The sequence below is a fragment of the Hoplias malabaricus genome, chromosome X1 (assembly GCF_029633855.1).
Source record: "Hoplias malabaricus isolate fHopMal1 chromosome X1, fHopMal1.hap1, whole genome shotgun sequence".
In the NCBI taxonomy this organism is placed as follows: domain Eukaryota; kingdom Metazoa; phylum Chordata; class Actinopteri; order Characiformes; family Erythrinidae; genus Hoplias; species Hoplias malabaricus.
Genome location: NC_089818.1, coordinates 3,735,676 through 3,755,800, shown reverse-complemented (window position 1 = coordinate 3,755,800; position 20,125 = coordinate 3,735,676). Strand labels below are relative to the sequence as shown.

Sequence of the window (20,125 nt, the reverse complement as noted above, 5' to 3'; positions counted from 1 at the left end):
TTGCTCCACTGTCTCCTCACTGCTGCAGAACGGACACCCGCTCCCTGTAGTGGGGGTCAATATGCGCTATGTATCTGTTTGTGGCCACAGCTCCATGCACCACCCTCCACTGCAGGTCCCCCACCCACTTCTCTATTGGAGGTTTGTACAGGGATCTCCAGCAGCCTCGTGGAGAAGAGCCCGACGCCAACAGACCCGACCATCTCGACTCCTTCAGTCCGGAGAGAGAGGTCCTGTGCCGGATCTTCACACACGCAGCATACAGTGCCTTTTTCGAGATGTCATCAAAGGTCTGAAGTTGAGGCACTGTGAAGGTCAGGAGTGCTCCCTCTTCTTCACAATGCTCTGCAGTGTTAGGACAGATGTGGAGAGAGGGAAAGGACCTCTCTTCTCCAGCTGTGGGACGATTAAGAGCTTCCCTGAAGGTGGTGGGCAGTGCCAAGGTGACCCTCCCTCAGGACCCTCTGCAGTAGTCCGAGTGGACAACACCCCAGTCTCTGCTCTCAAGTCCTCCGTCGACTTCCAGCCCCCCTGCACTCTCAAGTCGCCCAGCTTTGTGATGCCAGCTCTTCGGAATCTCCATCGAAGGCTTGGAGCAGAGAGTGCATTGGTCTGGATCAGGGGATTGAAGAACAGGGGCTCCTCCTCAATAGAGGGAAGGACCTCAGCCTCAGTCCTGGTGGCCTTTATGACCGAGGCCCAGGCTTTCAGGAACAGAAAACTCTGTTGTTCCAGCCAGGTTCATCTCAGTCAGCTGCAGAACGAACAAATGTCTGTCATATGCTAGGTTTTCCACGCGTCGTAGGAGGGCACAGGCTGTAGCAGTCCATGCCAAACCCGACGCGTACAGCAGTCTCTGAGCCGTCTGCAGCCTGAACGCCTGGATACGGCTGGGTAAGTCTATCAGCCCCTGCCCACCCTCACTCACCGGCAGATAGAGAACAGAGGCGCGGGTCCAGTGTTGTCCACTCCAGAAAAAGTCCACAGTCTTCCGCTGTAGTTCCAACACGAGGGAGGCAGGTGGATCCAGCACCAGGAACTTGTGCCACAGCCTGGAGATGATCAGGTTATTAACGACCAGAACTCTCCCCTGTAGGACAGCCGGGGCAGGACCCAGGTCCATTTAGATAACCTAGCGCATACCTTCTCCACTACCCCCTCCCAGTTCTTTTCTCTGTACCTCTCAGTACCTAAAAACACACCCAGATATTTCAGGCCCTGTACCCCCCACAGTAAGCCTTCTGGCAACATCGGGAACCCCCTTCCCTTCCATCGTCCCAAAATAAAGCTCTCTGACTTACCCCAGTTAACTCTGGCTGAGGATGCTCTCGCGTAAACGCACAGAGCCTTAGTCAGTTCATGAATGTCCCCCTCTCCTCTAATAAAAACAGTTATATCATCTGCATACGCAGACAACACAACTTTTTCCTCCAAACCGGGTACTCCCAGCCCTTCGAGTCTAGACCTTAGCCTACATAGCAAAGGCTCTATCGCCAAACTGTACAGCTGCCCAGACAAAGGGCATCCCTGCCGGACCCCCCGTCCCATCCTAATTGGGCAACTGAGTCCACCCCCCACTTTCAGCAGGACTGAGGCCTCTGTGTACTCCAGGATATAAAACCATTCCCCAAACCAAAACTCTGTAACACATCAAAAAGATAAAAGTGGTCAACTCTATCAAAGGCCTTTTCCTGGTCAATGGAGGAGAAGACCTACATCACAAGAGGAGAGAGTACATAAGTCAATAACGTCCCGCACCAGGAACAAATTGTTTATTATAGTCCGTTGTGGGACACAGTAAGTCTGGTTGGGGTTCACCAGCACATGCATGTACTCCTTCAGTCTGTTTGACAGACATCTGGACAAGATTTTATAGTCCGTGCACAGCAGCGCCACCGGTCTCCAGTTCTTTAAAAGTCCCAGGTCCCCCTTCTTAGGGAGAAGAGTGAGTACAGCTCTAGTGCAACTGAGGGGCAGTCGCCCGACCTGTAGGGACCATTTAAAAACCGCAAGTAAGTCTGTACGGCAGCCGTGAGTTCGTACAGCTCAATCTCCGAGTCCAGAGCTTCAACGTCTGTTTCATTCAGTTTTGGAAGACCTTCCAGAAGGTCTTCCCTGCTCCCAGGGTCAGTGGCATCGGCGCTATAAAGGTCAGTGTAAAAGTCCATGGCGATCTGCCTCATTTCACTAGCGCTGAGGTCAGGAGTCCATCCGGACGCCGAAGAAAGCAATCATAGGGTTGGAGTGGACCGCCTTCCGCTCCAGGTTAAAAAAGAAGGCACTTGGGGCATCCATGTCTTTGATGCTAGCCACACGAGCTCTAATCAGGGCTCCTTTCACCTGCTCATGAAGAAGGGAACCCAAAGTCCGTCTCTTGTCCTTCAAGAGGTTCCTTGTTCCTGTGCAGTTCCCAACAATAAAATTATTCTCTAAAAGCCTGATCTCCCTTTCTAGCCCCAGAATGGTGTCCTTCACTGCTGCAGCTGTGTGTGCGGTGTACTGCTGACAGAAAAGTTTAATCTGAGCTTTCCCCACTTCCCACCACAGACTCACATTCTCAAACTCTGTCAGCTGCTGTCTCCAAGCTTCCCAAAAAAAACCAAAATTTTCACAAAATCTCTCGTCATGCAAAAGGTTTATATTAAAACGCCAGTGATATTTGGGGCCTCGGTGTGTGGGTCAGCACTAGGTCCAGAAAAACTGCGCGGTGGTCCGAGAACACACAGGGAACCATAAAAACATTAAGAACTCTACTCCTGTCCCCTTTAGTCACGTAAAACCTGTCCAGTCTGGCAGCACTGACCCTCGTCTCAGAAATCTTAACCACGTGTACTGCTTCATGGTCTCATTACAGTCTCTCCATGGATCCACAACCCCCCCTCCCTGAGCAGAGCACTCAGCACTGCAGCCGACTCAGGGTGAGGCTCCTCCCCGGTCCTGTCCAGAGTGAAGTCTGTGGTGCAGTTCCAGTCTCCCCCCATTACTACTACAGTCTGATTATCACACTGACGTAAGCAGCCCCTCAGTTTCTGCAGTAAACGGACCCGCTCTCCACCGTGAGTGGGGAGCATAAATATTAATAAAGAGGAGTCTCGTCCCCCTAATGTCCCCCTGCACCAGTAAAACCCGACCCGGCTCCAACTCAGTGACCTGCATGTTCCCCATCCCCACTCTCCGTGAGAACAGCACTGCCACCCCAGCACTGACACTAGAGCCATGGCTAAGAACATACTCCCCGTCCCACCACATTCCCCACTCCACCTCATTTTCTCTATCACTGTGTGTCTCTTGCAAAAAAATAACATCAGCTCTCTTCTTCTTAATAAACTCAGCTAACATTGCCCTTTTACTCCTGTCCCTCCCCCCGTTCATGTTATAGAGAGGCTACTCTGAGTGTCTCCATCATAGAGTTAGAGAATAGTGAGAAGACAGAGAAACAGACAACAGTCAGAAGAGAGATCACCAACAGTGGACTAATCATTGTTTTAAACGTTTAACCGGGGCTTTACCCCTCCGCAGTTTAGTCACTATTTTCTTTAATCGATAACGCTTTTGTTTACTCAGTTCATCAAAGCTGGCCGTTCTGCGCAGCCTTTCCACAGAAGCAATGAACTTATCTACATCAGGAAAGATTTCAACCACATCAACCACTTTACCAAACGTTTTATCTAAGAACTCGTTAATCTCACCGAGCGTGTGGAGCGGCCGGTCCTCCCCGGCCTGAGACAACATGTCAGAAACATCAGAGAGAGTATCATCCTCCCCTCCCTGACTCACCTCCATATCCAACACCTCACCATCAGCCGCCTGGCCTTCTCCAGCAGCTTCCACCTCTGCACAAGACACACCACTATTCACTGCACCTGCACTCGGCTCCGGAGAAGCCTGAGCCTCACCAGACTGAACCACATTATTACCGTCCTCCATATTCTTCTCAACAACACCAGAAACCTGAACACCTTCGCCCGCTCCTGCAGTGACCCCCATCCCAGAACCACCTGCAGGGACACCACTCACCTCTACACCTACACCCACTGTACCCACAGCCCTACCTCATTCTCTCCTACAGCAACACCGTCACCTTCTCCAGCCCTGGCCTCACCCACTGATACACCACCAGCTCGCGGACAATATCCCCGTCAGGTATAAACGGGGGGAACGTTAGAAACCGTCACCCTCGAGACGGGAGAAACCAGCGGAGCAACCGGCATAAAACTCTCCACTCACCTTGAGTCCGTACTCGATCAGCCTGTGGACCAACTCCTGCTCCCTCACAAACACCACCACGGCCTTGTTCATCCGCGACGCCGAGACAATGTTCTCACACCTCACCCGCTCCCCCACCGCTAACAGCACATTCTCCACACACAGAGCGGGGTCCGCCTCGCACCGAACCCCGTTACGGAGCGAGAGGGACGGGGCCTGACCGCTCTGGTGAGACGCCATTCCCACACCCCGCCACAGAGACGGAGCAATGACCTTCCCGCGCTAACCCTCCACTAACAGAACGGTGCACAGTTCAATAAATTACACACATAACAGCCCAGAAACCCAGAGAAAACTAACACAAAAGAAGAAAACAAAGTTGAAAATAGAATTCAAACGCTCTCACTCACACACCATCACTCACTCAGAGAGAGAGAGAGAGAGAGAGAGGGAGAGGGAGAAGAGAGAGGGGGGGAGAGAGAGAGAGAGGGAGAAGAGAGGGGGGGAGAGAGAGAGAGAGGGAGAGGGAGAAGAGAGGGGGGAGAGAGAGAGAGAGAGAGAGAGAGAGAATGCATTTATATGTAGTCCAATTCGCATTGGACTGAGTCCGAAGTCTCCCACATTTGGAGCAGCTGTTTTTAAACTAGGTTTAATACAGAATCTCTGACACATCTATGACCACTAGGTGTCACTATAGTGGCTGGTTCTGATGTGAAGGAGAATTGCTGGGGGAAAAAAAAGATGAATCTCTCCTTAAAGGAAATTAGGCGGCGTGTCTCTGTCCCTGTCTCAGCTGGGTTCTGTGGGTGTTAGCCCTGAGAAAATCTGCAGAAAGCAGCACATCCTTCTGTTTCTCAGAGATGGCAGCAAATGGCGATGATAAAGACACTATCAACGACAACAAGCCCAAGAAGCCAAGTGGAGAAATTAAACCTGAGAGAGATTAAAGAGGCACAGCTGCTGCTGTCAGTGATATCAGAGAGAGGGGGAGAGAGAGAGAGAGAGACAGAGAAAGGAAGAGAGTAGGGAAAGGAAAAATAGCACAAGATAGTATTTGAAGAATGCTAACAAAGAGTGAAAAAGAGAAAAGCAGAGGAAAGAGAGAGTGTGTGATGAATAAAGAGTGATACAGGAAAAGAAAGGTAGAGCGAGAGAACGGTTGACAGAGATATTAATAGGTAGAGAGTAAGAGGAATTAAAAAGGGGAGAGAAAAGGGGGCAAAGAGAAAAAGCAAGAAAGAAAACCCTCGAGCAAAGATCAAGGGAAATAGAAAAAGAACAAAGTGTAAAAAGGAACAAGTGAAGAGAGAAAGAATGAGGGAGATAAAAACCGAGAGAGAGAGAGAGCGCAAGGTTGAGATAGAGAAGGAAGAGAGAGAGAGAGAGAGAGAGACAGAGAGAATCTGTAGCTGATAGAGTGTTTTTGTGCTGGTGGAGTGTGTTTGCCTTATCTCTGCAGCACACACTGGAACAGATTGAGCTGGAGAGTGGACTGAACTGCCTGACGAGCCAGACACACACACACACACACACACACGCACACACACACACACACACAGCCATAGCTAAACCGGACCGTAGAGTCTTTCTTATCAGCCTTCACCTCATTAGACTCACTCCTGGACCTTATTCTAAGCGCTCTAAGTCTCTCTCTGTGTGTGTGTGTGTGTGTGTGTGTGGACACAGTAGACATACAAGCACATGCTGAGGTTTCTATAGTTCTGAAATAAAGCAGGAATTCAGATTACATTTTCAAAATCATTACGATGCTCCACTGACCAGTAACAGGAAGAACAGACCCCCTGTCACTGCTACTCTGGGTTCAGCACTGCAGAAACTGCACTATGGACCGTTTAGAGGAATTTAGGAAAGCCCCTCCCCATTGGTTTCAGTAAAGTGGTGTTAAAATGAAATACACTTTTCTCTCCTCTTTGTTTCTCACCGGGAGCAATAAGATATCTGTATTTGTAAATGTTGTAGGTGTCCACAGACTTCCTACAGATGAGTACCTCTTATTAGTTCTATACATTCTGAGGGACTATCCCTGTTTGTCTTTTGTGAGTGTGTGTTTTTTTTTTTTATTTCCCACTGCTGGATTTATGCAGTGACCCAGTTCCAGCTCGGTACAGTGTGGAGGAATGGTGGCATTTAGGCGTGTGTGAAGGAACAGAGAGAATAATGTATAAGGCCAAAGAAAGAGAGAGAGTGAAAGAGGCATCTCTGGTTTTGGACTTGCTTGAGATCGCCCTCTTCTGGGTGTTTACTGTAACCGCAGCAGAAAACACACATACAGCGAGGTACAGCCTCTTGTTCTGCACAGACTTGCCGGATTAACTCGTGTTTAGTTGGGGATATGGGGCTTTACTGTGTCTCTATGGTGAAGGCCTTGGAACTGAGGTGGCGCTCAGCACCAAACAACACATGTTCGTTTAAGAAAGTCAACAAATAGCAGCTGATATGGTGGAGTTCTGCACTTCAAGGCCCAATTTTATACTTGTGATATTTTCCCTTTCCCTACTCTCTCTCTCTCTCTCTCTCTCTCTCTCTTCTCTCTCTCTCTTCTCTCTCTCTCTCTCTTCTCACTCTCCCGCTCTCTCTTCTCTCCCTCCCTCTCTCTCTCTCTCTTCTCTCTCTCTCTCTCTCTCTCTCTCTCTCTCTCTCTCTCCCGCTCTCTCTTCTCTCCCTCCCTCTCTCTCTCTCTCTCTCTCTCTTCTCTCTCTCTCTTCTCTCTCTCTCTCTCTCTCTCTCTCTCTCTCTCTCTCTCTCTCTCTCTCTCTCTCTCTCCCTCTCTGTCTCTCTCTTTCTCTCTCTCTCTCCCACTCTCTATTCTCTCTCTCTTCTCACTCTCCCGCTCTCTCTTCTCTCTCTCTCTCTCTCTCTCTCTCTCTCTCTCTCTTCTCTCTTCTCTCTCTCCTGCTCTCACTTCTCTCTCTCTCTCTCTCTCTCTCTGTATATATATATATATTTTTTTTCTATACATTATATTATTATATTATTATTATTATATTATAATTTTATAATATTAGAGAAAAGCTGCTGGAGGGCCCCCCAAACAAGAAGAACCCTGAGAAGGCAGGTCCACCATTACACGGTGTCCCATACCCCAGGTGACTTGTGCCTGACGCTCAGCTTCAGGGTCCTGGGGTCCTGAGTTTTACCCTAGCCTAAGCGCTTTGTCTATGAGCAGTGTGCGGTGTTCTCCCCTTGTCTGAATAGGTTTCGTCTGGGTATTTCCGTTTTCTCCCACAGTGGATTGGTAGGTGGATTGTCTGTGTGAAATTGTTCACAGCTGTGAGGGAGTGAGTGACGGGTTGCGTGTCCTGTCCAAGGTGCGTTCCAAACTTGTGCCCGATGATTCTGGGTAGGCTCTTAACCCACGGTGACTCAGACCAGGACAAAGCAGTTAAGTGAGACGAATGAATGGTTAATAGTCGTCATGGATGAACTTTTGACTACTCATCAAGTCAGCTTCAAAATCATTGTGAGGCTTCACTGACCTGTAACAGGGAGAACAGAGCCTCTGTCGTTGCTACTCTAGGTTCAGCACTGCAGAAACCGCATTATGTATTTTCTGTCGTTGATTTCAGGACAGTGCTGTAAAAGGGAATCACTCTACAACTCTAGGATGAGCCCCAAAAAAATCACTAAATAGTCCTGTGAAGGACTGGCGCCCCCTCCAGGGTGTATTCCCGCCTTGCGCCCAATGATTCCAGGTAGGCTCTGGACCCACCGCGACCCTGAACTGGATAAGGGTTACAGATAATGAATGAATGAAATACTAAGTAAAGCGGGTACTGTCTAAACCTCAGTGTTTTGTCTGCTTTTTCAGTGTCATCTTGTATCACCACCTACAAGAAGACCCCACCTCCTGTGCCCCCGCGCACCTCCACCAAGCCTTTCATCAGCATCACGGCGCAGAGCAGCACCGAGTCGGCGCAGGACGCCTACATGGACGGCCCAGGTCACCGTGGTGAGGTCACGCTGCACTCAGGCCTCAGCAACTCCACAGAGAGCATCGACAGCATGAAGGCTCTGACCGCTGCCATCGAGGCAGCCAACGCGCAGGTCCACGGTCCCGGCTAGTCAGCACGTCAGCAGCAGCAACATGTGTTCCACCCCTCTCCCCATGCCAATCCCAGTGCCCGTTCCGGTGCCCGTTCCCCTGCCGGCGCTGGAGGATGGTCACAGGGACGGACACAGAGACATATACAGAGACATACACAGAGACATGCACAGAGATGGACACAGGGATGTACACAGAGATGGACATAGGGATGCACACAGGGATGCACACAGAGATGCACACAGAGATGGACACAGAGATGTACACAGAGAGGTCCATAGGGAGGGCCTCAGGGACGGTCACAGAGACGCCTTGAGAAAGGGACGCTGTCTCTCCATCGGCATCCAGGTGAGACAGAGATTCTGGACAGGGTGTTATTGGAGAAAATAGCTTACTGTCCCTTTAAGGGTTTTCCCATCTGTCGTCTCCACCAAATATATATTTAAAACAATATATTACTTTAATCAACGTGGAGAATGAATCGTCTGAATGACTCACATTATGCTCCATAGAATGGGTCTTCCATATGAAACCTACCATGTTATTTTTCAAATGCATTTATGTGTGTGTGTGTGTGTGTGTGTGTAAAATAGGTGGATGGCCCAGAAGATCAGGAAGCAGAGGACCAGTCGAAGTTCCAGTCAGTAGGGGTTCAAGTAGAGGATGAGAGAAGGTGACTTGTGTGTGTGTGTGTGTGTGTGTGTGTAGGTGTGTGAAGGTATGTGTGTTCTTCCCCCATCATTTAGCACTATGCTAGACATTTGGTGTACTGAGCCTGGTGCAAGCAGAACATAGACTTGTGTTTGTGTGTGTGTGTGTGTGTGTGGGTGTGTGAGTGTGTGTATAAAAAGCAGCTGTTTTCTGCATGTCCAGCTCTTGTGTATGCCCCAGGTAGAAAAAGCAGCCTGCAGTGCTACTGTGTCTCATTCTGTGTATCTCTGTGACATTTTGCTCCCACTATGTGTGTGTGTTTGTGTGTGTGTGTGTGTGCACGCCTGTGCATGTGTGTTTGCATTAGATTTTATTTATCAGGATAATAAATGCACTAACATCAATGTGTTAACCACTGTATATTATTACGTACAGGTAAACAGCCAAAACATTAAAAATGACCCCGTTGCTTATACACTCATTGTCCATTTGACCAGCTCTGCTGACCATGTAGATACACTTTATAGTTAGATTGTATTTTAACAGTTGCTCAATAGTCAAGACCCTACAGAACCACCACAGAGCAGGTGTGACTGGGCAGTGAGTCACTGTAGTGGTGATGTGTTAGTGTGTGTTGCACTGGTGCAGGTGGATCAGACACAGCAGCGCTGCTGGAGTTTTGGCTCTGACAAATTACTACAAAGTTTATAACAAAAATGTATAAAACTGCAATTTTACAGAAAGTACTAATAAAGATAATATATTTGTAAAAATATTGTAAATAATTTTTGGACGAATTCTACTGGTCTGAGCAGTTAACATGGTACAGATAATGTAACACACATGGACCATATATATGGCCCCACATTTTCAGCTTGAATAAAAACAAACCTGTGTGTGTGTGTGTGTGTGTGTGTGTGTGTGTGTGTGGACATGTTTGGTAAGTGACCCCACTAAATGCACAGCAGTGTGGTGAATCATAACGCTGACTCAGCTGTGTTCTTTTCTGTACAGTGTTGAGTCTCGTTCTGCTGAAATGTCACTAATTACAGTACAGCCCCTGGGCCAAGGTTTAATTTTAGCACCATTCCATTCCCACTCTGCTTACTGAACTTAAACTGTACCTGCTAAGATTTCGCATTCTGGTTAGAGACATACAGACAAAACAAGAGCTCATTCCCGTACAAATCTGTACAGCGCATTGTTTTATAACATTTTCACAGCTTGTAAAATCTTGATAGAAAAGCATTAAATCAGATGGAATCCTATGGAGCAGCGTGCCCAGTGCCAGGTGTGGGTTAGAGGGCTATAACACCCACCAGCGTTGGTCTGTGACACATTGGAATGGCATCGGTGAAATCCATCTTATAGATTTGGAAATGGTTAGATGATAAAAAAAAGTGAACGGCGGCACGGTGGTGAGCACGTTTGCCTCCCAGCGCTGGGATCTTGGGTTCAAGTCCCATCTGGGTGGAGTTTCCATGTTCTCCCCGTGTCTGCGTGGGTTTCCTCCGGGGTCTCCGGTTTCCTCCCACAGTCCAAAAACATGGAGGGTAGGTGAATTGGCTTCTGTAATAACTGTCCTGGTGTGTGAGTGAATGTGTGTGTTCCCAGATATGGATTGGCGCTCTGTCCTGGGTGAAATCCTAGTGCCCGATGCAGTCCTCCAGGTGGACAGTCGTTCCTGGTCGAGAGTACGCTGTGCGCGTTTGGCTGCCGCTTCTCGCCAGTGTGTGTGTGGACTGAGTGTTCTGAGCAGTGTGGATTGTAAAGCGTCCTTGGGTATCTAGAAAGGCGCTATATAAGTGTAACGATATAAAAAAAAAAAAAAAAAAAAAAAATTGGCTAAGTGGTTCACTCTGTGTATTTTATTTTTCTTTTTAATTTTGTGTTTTAGACACTTTTTAAAATATGTTTAAAATATGTGCCTTTAGTTATAGAAAAAAACTGTACAAAACAGTTTCATCATAATGGATGCATAATTGATTTGCAGTTAATTAATTAATAATTAATATCAATAATAATTAACATGTTTTTATTAACATTAAGTTCTGTCGTCTACAGAATCTTTTTAAGGGAAAAAATAGTCTTTCTTTGCAGCTAAAACATTAAAATACTGATAACACAAGCTATAGCTGTTTACTCTTACATACAGTTACACTACAATTACATTTAGAGACACTCTGAGTTACAGACTCAGTTTTACTTCCTGCATTGAGCTTGTTTCGTGTAACATTCACCATCCAAGGCCATGAGATACAATTTAATGAGAAGAAAAAAAAAGAACTCAGTTTTGTTGCTGTACGATGTAGATTTTTTTTTCATGTTAATGCATTATTAACACTTTTAATTTGACACCCCTGACACCCATATGTTTTTTCTATACCATACAGTTCTATGTCATGTGTAGAAATTCCCTGTGCCTGATTATTGCAGCTTGGACAAGCCATGATTGGCTCTTTTCCAAAGCTGGCACTCTCTGTCTCTGTTGTTTATGACACGAGTGCCAAGATTCTTCATTGTATTGTTTCTGGAATAAGACTCTTCTCTGGCTCGCCCGGACACTTGGAACATTCCCAACTCTTTTTGTTTCCTCAGGATAGAATTACACTGAAGTAGGGTCTCAGTGTTACCATGTTGTTAGCATTTACACAACACTAACTTTACAAACCGTCCTCACGAACAATGGCTGTATTTCTCCTGTCTGTGTTAAAATGTCAAAACAAATCTTTTTCAGACATTGAGGCTGTAATTTTGCTGCTTTTTATAAATTATATAAAAATTATATAAAAATATATTATTATTTTTATAAAGCTACTAATGGGCATTTGCTAGTAACTTTGATGTTATGCTTAGCAGATAGGAAAGGAGGTGGGGGTAGTTTAGCAAAACAGCTTTTCATTCATTCATTATCTGTAACCCTTATCCAGTTCAGGGTCGCAGTTGGTCCAGAGCCGAACTGATTTGATTCATTGGGCGCAATGCGAGACTACACCCTGGAGGGGGTGCCAGTCCTTCACAGGACAACGCAAAACAGCTTTGCAATTGTATATTAAATAATGTATATAATAATATATTATAATAATATTTATAATAATATGTAAATAATGGTGCAGCAGGTAGTGTCGCAGTCACACAGCTCCAGGGTCCTGGAGGTTGTGGGTTCGAGTCCCACTCCGGGTGACTGTCTGTGAGGAGTGTGGTGTGTTCTCCCTGTGTCTGCGTGGGTTTCCTCCGGGTGACTGTCTGTGAGGAGTGTGGTGTGTTCTCCCTGTGTCTGCGTGGGTTTCCTCCGGGTGACTGTCTGTGAGGAGTGTGGTGTGTTCTCCCTGTGTCTGCGTGGGTTTCCTCTGGGTGACTGTCTGTGAGGAGTGTAGTGTGTTCTCTCTGTGTCTGCGTGGTTTTCCTCCGGGTGACTGTCTGTGAGGAGTGTGGTGTGTTCTCCCTGTGTCTGTGTGGGTTTCCTCCGGGTGACTGTCTGTGAGGAGTGTGGTGTGTTCTCCCTGTGTCTGCGTGGGTTTCCTCCGGGTGACTGTCTGTGAGGAGTGTGGTGTGTTCTCCCTGTGTCTGTGTGGGTTTCCTCCGGGTGACTGTCTGTGAGGAGTGTAGTGTGTTCTCTCTGTGTCTGCGTAGGTTTCCTCCGAGTGACTGTCTGTGAGGAGTGTGTTGTGTTCTCCCTGTGTCTGCGTGGGTTTCCTCTGGGTGACTGTCTGTGAGGAGTGTGGTGTGTTCTCTCTGTGTCTGCGTGGGTTTCCTCCGGGTGACTGTCTGTGAGGAGTGTGGTGTGTTCTCCCTGTGTCTGCGTGGGTTTCCTCCGGGTGACTGTCTGTGAGGAGTGTGGTGTGTTCTCCCTGTGTCTGCGTGGGTTTCCTCCGGGTGACTGTCTGTGAGGAGTGTGGTGTGTTCTCCATGTGTCTGTGTGGGTTGTAGCTCTGTGTATATGAATGTACCATTTTATTTTCCCCTCTCTTTCTCCAGTCACCGGCGGTTCACACGCTCCAACAGTGTAACTGCAGCAGTGCAGGCAGATCTGGACACTCCGGATTATTCCCCGTCAGAGTCTCCGAATGTCCCAGTGCCAGCCGTCTTGACTCGGCAGTTCTCTCGGGACGCTGCAACATCCACAGTCAGCATCCAGGGCTCAGGAAACCACTACCACGCCTGCGCCTCTGACGACTACGAGGACGTGGGCTTCGACCCCTCCATCCTGCCCCCGCCAGACCCCTGGATCGACAGCGTAACCGAGGACCCTCTGGAGGTGGTCAACCGCTCAGTCTGCCAGCGGGACGGACGCTGGTTCCTTAAGCTTCTGCAGGCTGAAGCTGAGCGGATGGAGGGCTGGTGTCGGCAGATGGAGCAGGATGAACGAGAGAATGAGCTGCCTGATGAGAGTGAGGGTCCACAGAGAGTTTATAATACTTTAATACACTTGTTGTAACCCTTACGGCTGCTAAGCATCATTTAATCTTCATGTTGAAGCTGAAGGGGGTCTTATTTGTGACTGAATGAAGCAAGTGTTAGAAACACTCTTTGAAAAAACATATAAATCAGATTTAAAATGTTTTAATTAAAAAAAGCTTTTATTTATTTCATGAAATGTGTGTGTGTGTGTGTGTGGCACAGTCCTGGGGAAGATTCGGAGTGCGGTCGGCAGTGCCCAGCTGTTGATGTCTCAGAAGTTCCAGCAGTTTCGGGAGCTGTGTGAGGAGAACCTGGTGAGTTCAGCCACATCTCTCAGAACATGGACCTCACACTGGCACCTCGCGTGTTCCATAGCCTTGCCATTTGAGATGGTGTGTTTAGTTTTTTTATTAAAGCACCACAATGTAGTATTTTTATGTTAAAATTATAGCTTGAGAGTCATAGTAATACTCCACTGACCTGTAACTGAGGAGATAGAGCCCATGTTATTGCTGCTCCAGACTCGGCACTGCAGAAGCTATAATATGTAACATTGGAGCATAGGAAACCTCTTGGGAGAACCTCTTGGGAGTAGTGATTTACACTATGTCACACACACCACCAGCTACTGAGGAAGCAATAAAGAGAAAAAAAAGAGTCCAATACCAAATACCAATTCTGATATTCCAATAGTGTTGCTTTAACAACTACTGAGTTTTTCATCTTTTGATCATCCAGAACCCTAACGCACACCCCCGACCCGTGGCCCAGGACCTTGCCGGGTTCTGGGACATGCTTCAGCTGTCCATCGAAAACATCAGCCTAAAGTTTGACGAGCTGCACCAACTCAAAGCCAACAACTGGAGACCCCTGGATCCCCCCGAGAGAAAGGTACAGTGATTACACTGCAGCAAGGGTTTGACCCAGAGTCCAAGAGGAAAGTCATGATCATTTTGTTGAAGTTTGTGGGGAGACTACATGACTTTATAATTCATGTGCATGCTTTAGGATCACCACACCGCAGTGTTGGGGGGATTTAGTGGGGTTTGGCAACACTGAGCTTTTTGTGCTGTCACAGCATTAACATTGTATTGTATAAATGTGCTTGGACATCATCGCTGGGCCGAAGATGAGCCTTGACTTAAACTTATAAAGAGACAATTTGACGATAAATTAGTTTTACTGTTTCCCCCATAATCCCAATTGTAGTCAGCCGGAAAGTCAGGATTGGACGGCACCACCAGGACTCCCTGACGTTTGTGTAATGCATTTAAAAACATATCCAACCGATGAAGCTTAGGGATGCCGTGATAAGATTAAAAAGGATGTCAAAACCTGACGTTTCAAATGTTCAAATACATGTTTACATTTTTTTAACATATAACTATAATAATAATAATATAATAATAAGCCTTAATATGGTACATTCACAAACGCAAACATCGAAATCACCATCTTTAAATGGTTTAAACCAAACCCTACACATGCTTTTGGATACAATATCATCACCAAGAATAGAACAGAACACTTTTTTCTAGGTAGAATACAGTGACGAATAAACTCCTCTCTCTTGCCATAAAGATATAAGCTCTCACTTTTCTTAACTGACTGACTACGTTTGTGATAAAGGGGAAATGTGTGTAAACACAGGCACAAATATATTACCTCTTCACAGTGCCACATGTGACGGGGTGGGTATATTGACAGCGAGTAAACAGTCAGTTCTTGAAGTTCATGTTGGAAGCAGGATCTGAACCACTTTGACAGAGGCTGGATTGTGATGGTCATATTTATTTATTTATTTATTCTGGTCAGAGCAACTCCAGATCAGCAGGTACTTTGGGGTGTTCCCTGTATGCAGTGGTTAGTACCCACAAAGGAAGGATATGCACTGAACGCTGTCTGCTGTGACCCTATGGAAAGGTTACTGTCGCACAAACGTCTGAAAATATTGCTGCGATAGTCTAAGGTAGATCTTCCGAGGAATTGGGCCAGCCCATCATGAGTTAAAGAACTAATGACACGTTTTCACTGCATGGTGCCTACTCTACTCGACTCTACCTATCTCTACTCACCTTTTGGTACCTGGTACTCTGCCTTGTTTTCTACCACAACACCCCGATTTCTTCGATTTCATCACAATAACCCATCACTTGAACACATTTGATCCTCTTTAAAAAACCATGGCCTAATTTTACAAGCTGCTGTTGTGGCCTGGATAAGGTTTAAGATTTTACGAATGGTTTGTTGGTGCTGGATGTCTGCATTTCATTCTGTAGAGTGGCCAGGCTCTCTGGCCAATCAGAGCGCTGCAAGGTATACATGTCATGTTTTAGTCCCTTGCTGGAAACCATGAGCGAGCAGGAAGTAAAAGTATCACCCTTTTCCAGGGAGCAGGTAACATAGCCGCCTAATACAAAAGTGTACGAGTACGGCAGAGACGAGTACGGCAGAGACGAGTACGGCAGAGTAGGGGCCACGCAGTGGAAAAGCGCCATAACAGTTCACTCGCTGCCTGTTATACCTCACCCCGGGGTAGGTGCCATTACAACAACAGTCATTTGTTAATTGTTAATTGATCTTAATCTTGTGGCTGATTGGTTTGTATAAATATATAATTTGTGGTTGAACTATCACTTCATGAAAGCATTGGTCTTTGCTGTTGGAAACCGACCGTCCAACGCTGAATGTTTGCTGTTGCGCCTCGTCTACTGTGTGAGTAAAGTGGGTCTTGCTGGTCACACTGGTTCTCATAGCTGTAAATGTCTTTGTTTTGTTCTGTCTTTTTTCTCACTCACTCTTGATTTGCTGACATCCTGTCCGTGTTTTGTTTGTTTGACAGTGAGCTGTTTTCAGAAGTCATTCCATCCAGGCACTCATCACTGTTTGGTGGGGTGGGGGCACCGCAGGTCCCCCCCCCCCCTCCTTGACCCTGAACTCGTCCCTAACCCTCGCTGGGCTGCTCCCTCCCCCACACACCTGGCCGCGGGCTAGCGCTAGCCGCGGCTGGCTGTAGCGCTGTGTGTGTGCAGGTGTGCCATGTCTCTGTCGCTTTCTCTCTCTCTCTCTCTCTCTCTCTCTCTCTGTCAGTCAGGGTTGGGCGATATGGTCAAAAATCGTATATCTTCGATCTCATTGAAGGTCCTCCACTGACATGGGGCTAAGTGTCCTTTTCTAAAGTTATACTCTGAATGTTCACTGGATTAGGAACACGTACCTTGTATCTACACACATTGTCCATTTTCTCAGCTCCACTGACCACACAGGAGCACTGACCACTGTGTAGTTCTACAGACTATGGTCCGCCTGGTTCTCTGCATAAATTTTTATCCTCATTTCACGCTGTTCTTCAATCGTCAGGGCCCCCACACAGCAGCTATGAGTTTGGATCTGCTTTGTTGGCACCAGTTATGTTCATTCTCAGCTCCGCCATCAGCTGCTTCAAATAGATCATGGTGGTTTGGTCTTTTAACAGGTTTTTTACAGAGTCAGAGAATGTATTACCCTCTTATTATATGGTAATAAAATATGTGCTTTATTCCCTAGCCTAACTACTCCAAAACTTTTACTGCTGGAGCTACTTGCATTTTATACATGACACAATAGTTGCAATAATATTATTGTAACTATTGTAAGAATTATTGTTACAACATGTACTACTGATATTCATTTGTTCATTCATTGTCTGTAAGCACTTATCCAGTTTATCAGGGGGTCCAGAGCCTACCCGGAAACATATGTCTGCATATATGGACTGTGTGAGGAAACTGGAGGCTACACACGGAGAACAAAACACAATCCTCACAGACAGTCACCCGGAGGAAACCCACGCAGACACATGGAGAACACACCACACTCCTCACAGACAGTCACCCGGAGGAAACCCACGCAGACACATGGAGAACACACCACACTCCTCACAGACAGTCACCCGGAGGAAACCCACGCGGACACAGGGAGAACACACCACACTCCTCACAGACACTCACCCGGAGGAAACCCACGCGGACACAGGGAGAACACAACACACTCCTCACAGACAGTCACCCGGAGGAAACCCACGCGGACACAGGGAGAACACACCACACTCCTCACAGACACTCACCCGGAGGAAACCCACGCGGACACAGGGAGAACACACCACATTACTCACAGACACTCACCCGGAGGAAACCCACGCGGACACAGGGAGAACACACCACACTCCTCACAGACAGTCACCCGGAGGAAACCCACGCGGACACAGGAAGAACACACCACACTCCTCACAGACAGTCACCCGGAGGAAACCCACGCAGACACAGGGAGAACACACCACACTCCTCACAGACAGTCACCCGGAGGAAACCCACGCAGACACAGGGAGAACACACCACACTCCTCACAGACAGTCACCCGGAGGAAACCCACGCAGACACAGGGAGAACACACCACACTCCTCACAGACACTCACCCGGAGGAAACCCACGCAGACACAGGGAGAACACACCACACTCCTCACAGACAGTCACCCGGAGGAAACCCACGCAGACACAGGGAGAACACACCACACTCCTCACAGACAGTCACCCGGAGGAAACCCACACAGACACAGGGAGAACACACCACACTCCTCACAGACACTCACCCGGAGGAAACCCACGCAGACACTGGGAGAAGACACCACACTCCTCACAGTCACCCAGAGGAAACCCACGCAGACACAGGGAGAACACACCACACTCCTCACAGACACTCACCCGGAGAACACACCACACTCCTCACAGACAGTCACCCGGAGGAAACCCACGCAGACACAGGGAGAACACACCACACTCCTCACAGACAGTCACCCGGAGGAAACCCACACAGACACAGGGAGAACACACCACACTCCTCACAGACACTCACCCGGAGGAAACCCACGCAGACACTGGGAGAAGACACCACACTCCTCACAGACAGTCACCCAGAGGAAACCCACGCAGACACAGGGAGAACACACCACACTCCTCACAGACACTCACCCGGAGAACACACCACACTCCTCACAGACAGTCACCCGGAGGAAACCCACGCAGACACAGGGAGAACACACCACACTCCTCACAGACAGTCACCCGGAGCGGGACTCGAACCCATAATCTCCATGACCCTGGAGCTGTGACAGAGACACTACCTGCGGCGCCACCGCCCACAACTTATATTGAAAATACTATTTAGTTACCATATCGCCCAGGTCTGCTCTCTCTCTCTCTCCTATATGTGCTGGAATCATTTTACTGACTCTGTGCTTTGTGTTCAGGAGAGGAGATTGCCTCCTCCTGTGCCAAAGAAGCCCCCAAAGGCCCACCCCCCGCTGGCCCGGGACCGTTCACTGGAGAGTACAGAGAAGCAGCGGCAGGAGGCCCGCAAGAGGCTGATGGCAGCCAAACGGGCAGCGTCCGTGCGCCAGAATTCAGCCACAGAAAGTGCAGACAGCATCGAGATCTACATCCCTGAAGCCCAAACCAGATTATGAGAGAGCACACACACACACACACACACACCATATTCACACTCACACACGGGGATATTTAAATTTTTACTTTTTTTTTTAAATTTTGAAAATTTCAAAACGCATGGAAGCACTTCTTAAATTCCTGTATTTACAAGATGCTATAACTGCATTTTAAAGCATTATATGGCACACACAATACCTTATAATAGCTACTGTATGTTAGTGTAACTGCTTTTAAAATAACAATCAAGCACATGATTTGGTCACATTTTGAAACAGCTATCTACAGAGATCAACCCTTACATACACCATGTGCTGGGCCCTCTCTATGGAGCATAAGCCATTGTACTTCTTCAATTAAATTTAATATTTTATCTCATGTGAGTTGCACACAACAGGAAAATCCTCAAATTATTTGTGGTGAAAATGACATAAAACAAGACGTCTTCCAGCTTCATAACATACTATAGAACCTCTTCATAAGAATGAATACCCCTCCGCATAAAACACCTTAAGGTTTATACTTACGGGATAAAACCTAAGTGAAGGTTTGCCCTTAGCCAAGTGTGTCGCATTAAACCCCTCAGACGTTTCCGAAAAATAGCTAATTGCCAAACTTGAATGATTAGTACTTTCTAAATACTTGGAATAAATGAAAATAGTTGGTTTTTTGTGTAAAAGGACACCTTAAAGTAGAAAAATATGTGGTTTTTGACCCTAAGAATGTTTACATATGCTTCCAATTGACTCCTAAATGGCAAAAAATGTAGACGCTCACAGTCTTTTGGGGTTTTCTTTCACCGTAATTGACTCTAGAGACATCAACAGTGATCCACATGTTGATTTATATACAGAACTTTACCAGAAAAGGTTCTGAGTGTTCCCAATAAATTTATTTTGATATTTATTCAAGTCTAAATAGAGAATCACGTGTGGTGTTTCATAGTATTTTTTTGGGAATCTTAATTTGTTTTTTTGTAAAAATGTTTTTTTTGTTAAATGAGTTACTTCAAATATACATTGCATGGTTTATGTTTGGGCCGTGAAAAGCCATGTTCGGCATTATTAGGTTCTAACGAGCAAAAATTGACTTACTAGGGTCATAAATATGAGTCATTTTTGAAAAATTGTGGTAATAAATATCCAAAGTTCAAAAATGGTGTCAAACAGTGCTCCATCACCTACCGAATAAGTCGTTAAATTAATGGTTAGGGTCCTCTTCTGGCCATTAATGGGTATTGCATGATAATGTGCAATTCCTTTTATAAAACATAAGATGAAAACTTCATATCATATTTTTGTTTAAAATGGGTATTCACATGGTT

At 46.9% G+C, this 20,125-nt stretch overlaps 1 protein-coding gene across 1 annotated transcript; it reads left to right on the top strand.

Annotated features, from left to right (window-relative positions):
- Positions 1 to 5,066: 5,066 nt before the first annotated feature.
- Positions 5,067 to 19,004, top strand: LOC136676059 (disks large-associated protein 1-like). The gene is given in 8 exon segments (XM_066652911.1): positions 5,067 to 5,124; positions 8,036 to 8,280; positions 8,282 to 8,617; positions 8,863 to 8,942; positions 12,899 to 13,311; positions 13,544 to 13,635; positions 14,060 to 14,212; positions 18,606 to 19,004. Coding segments are annotated over 8 exon segments (1,593 nt in total). The 3' UTR covers positions 18,822 to 19,004.
- Positions 19,005 to 20,125: the final 1,121 nt, after the last annotated feature.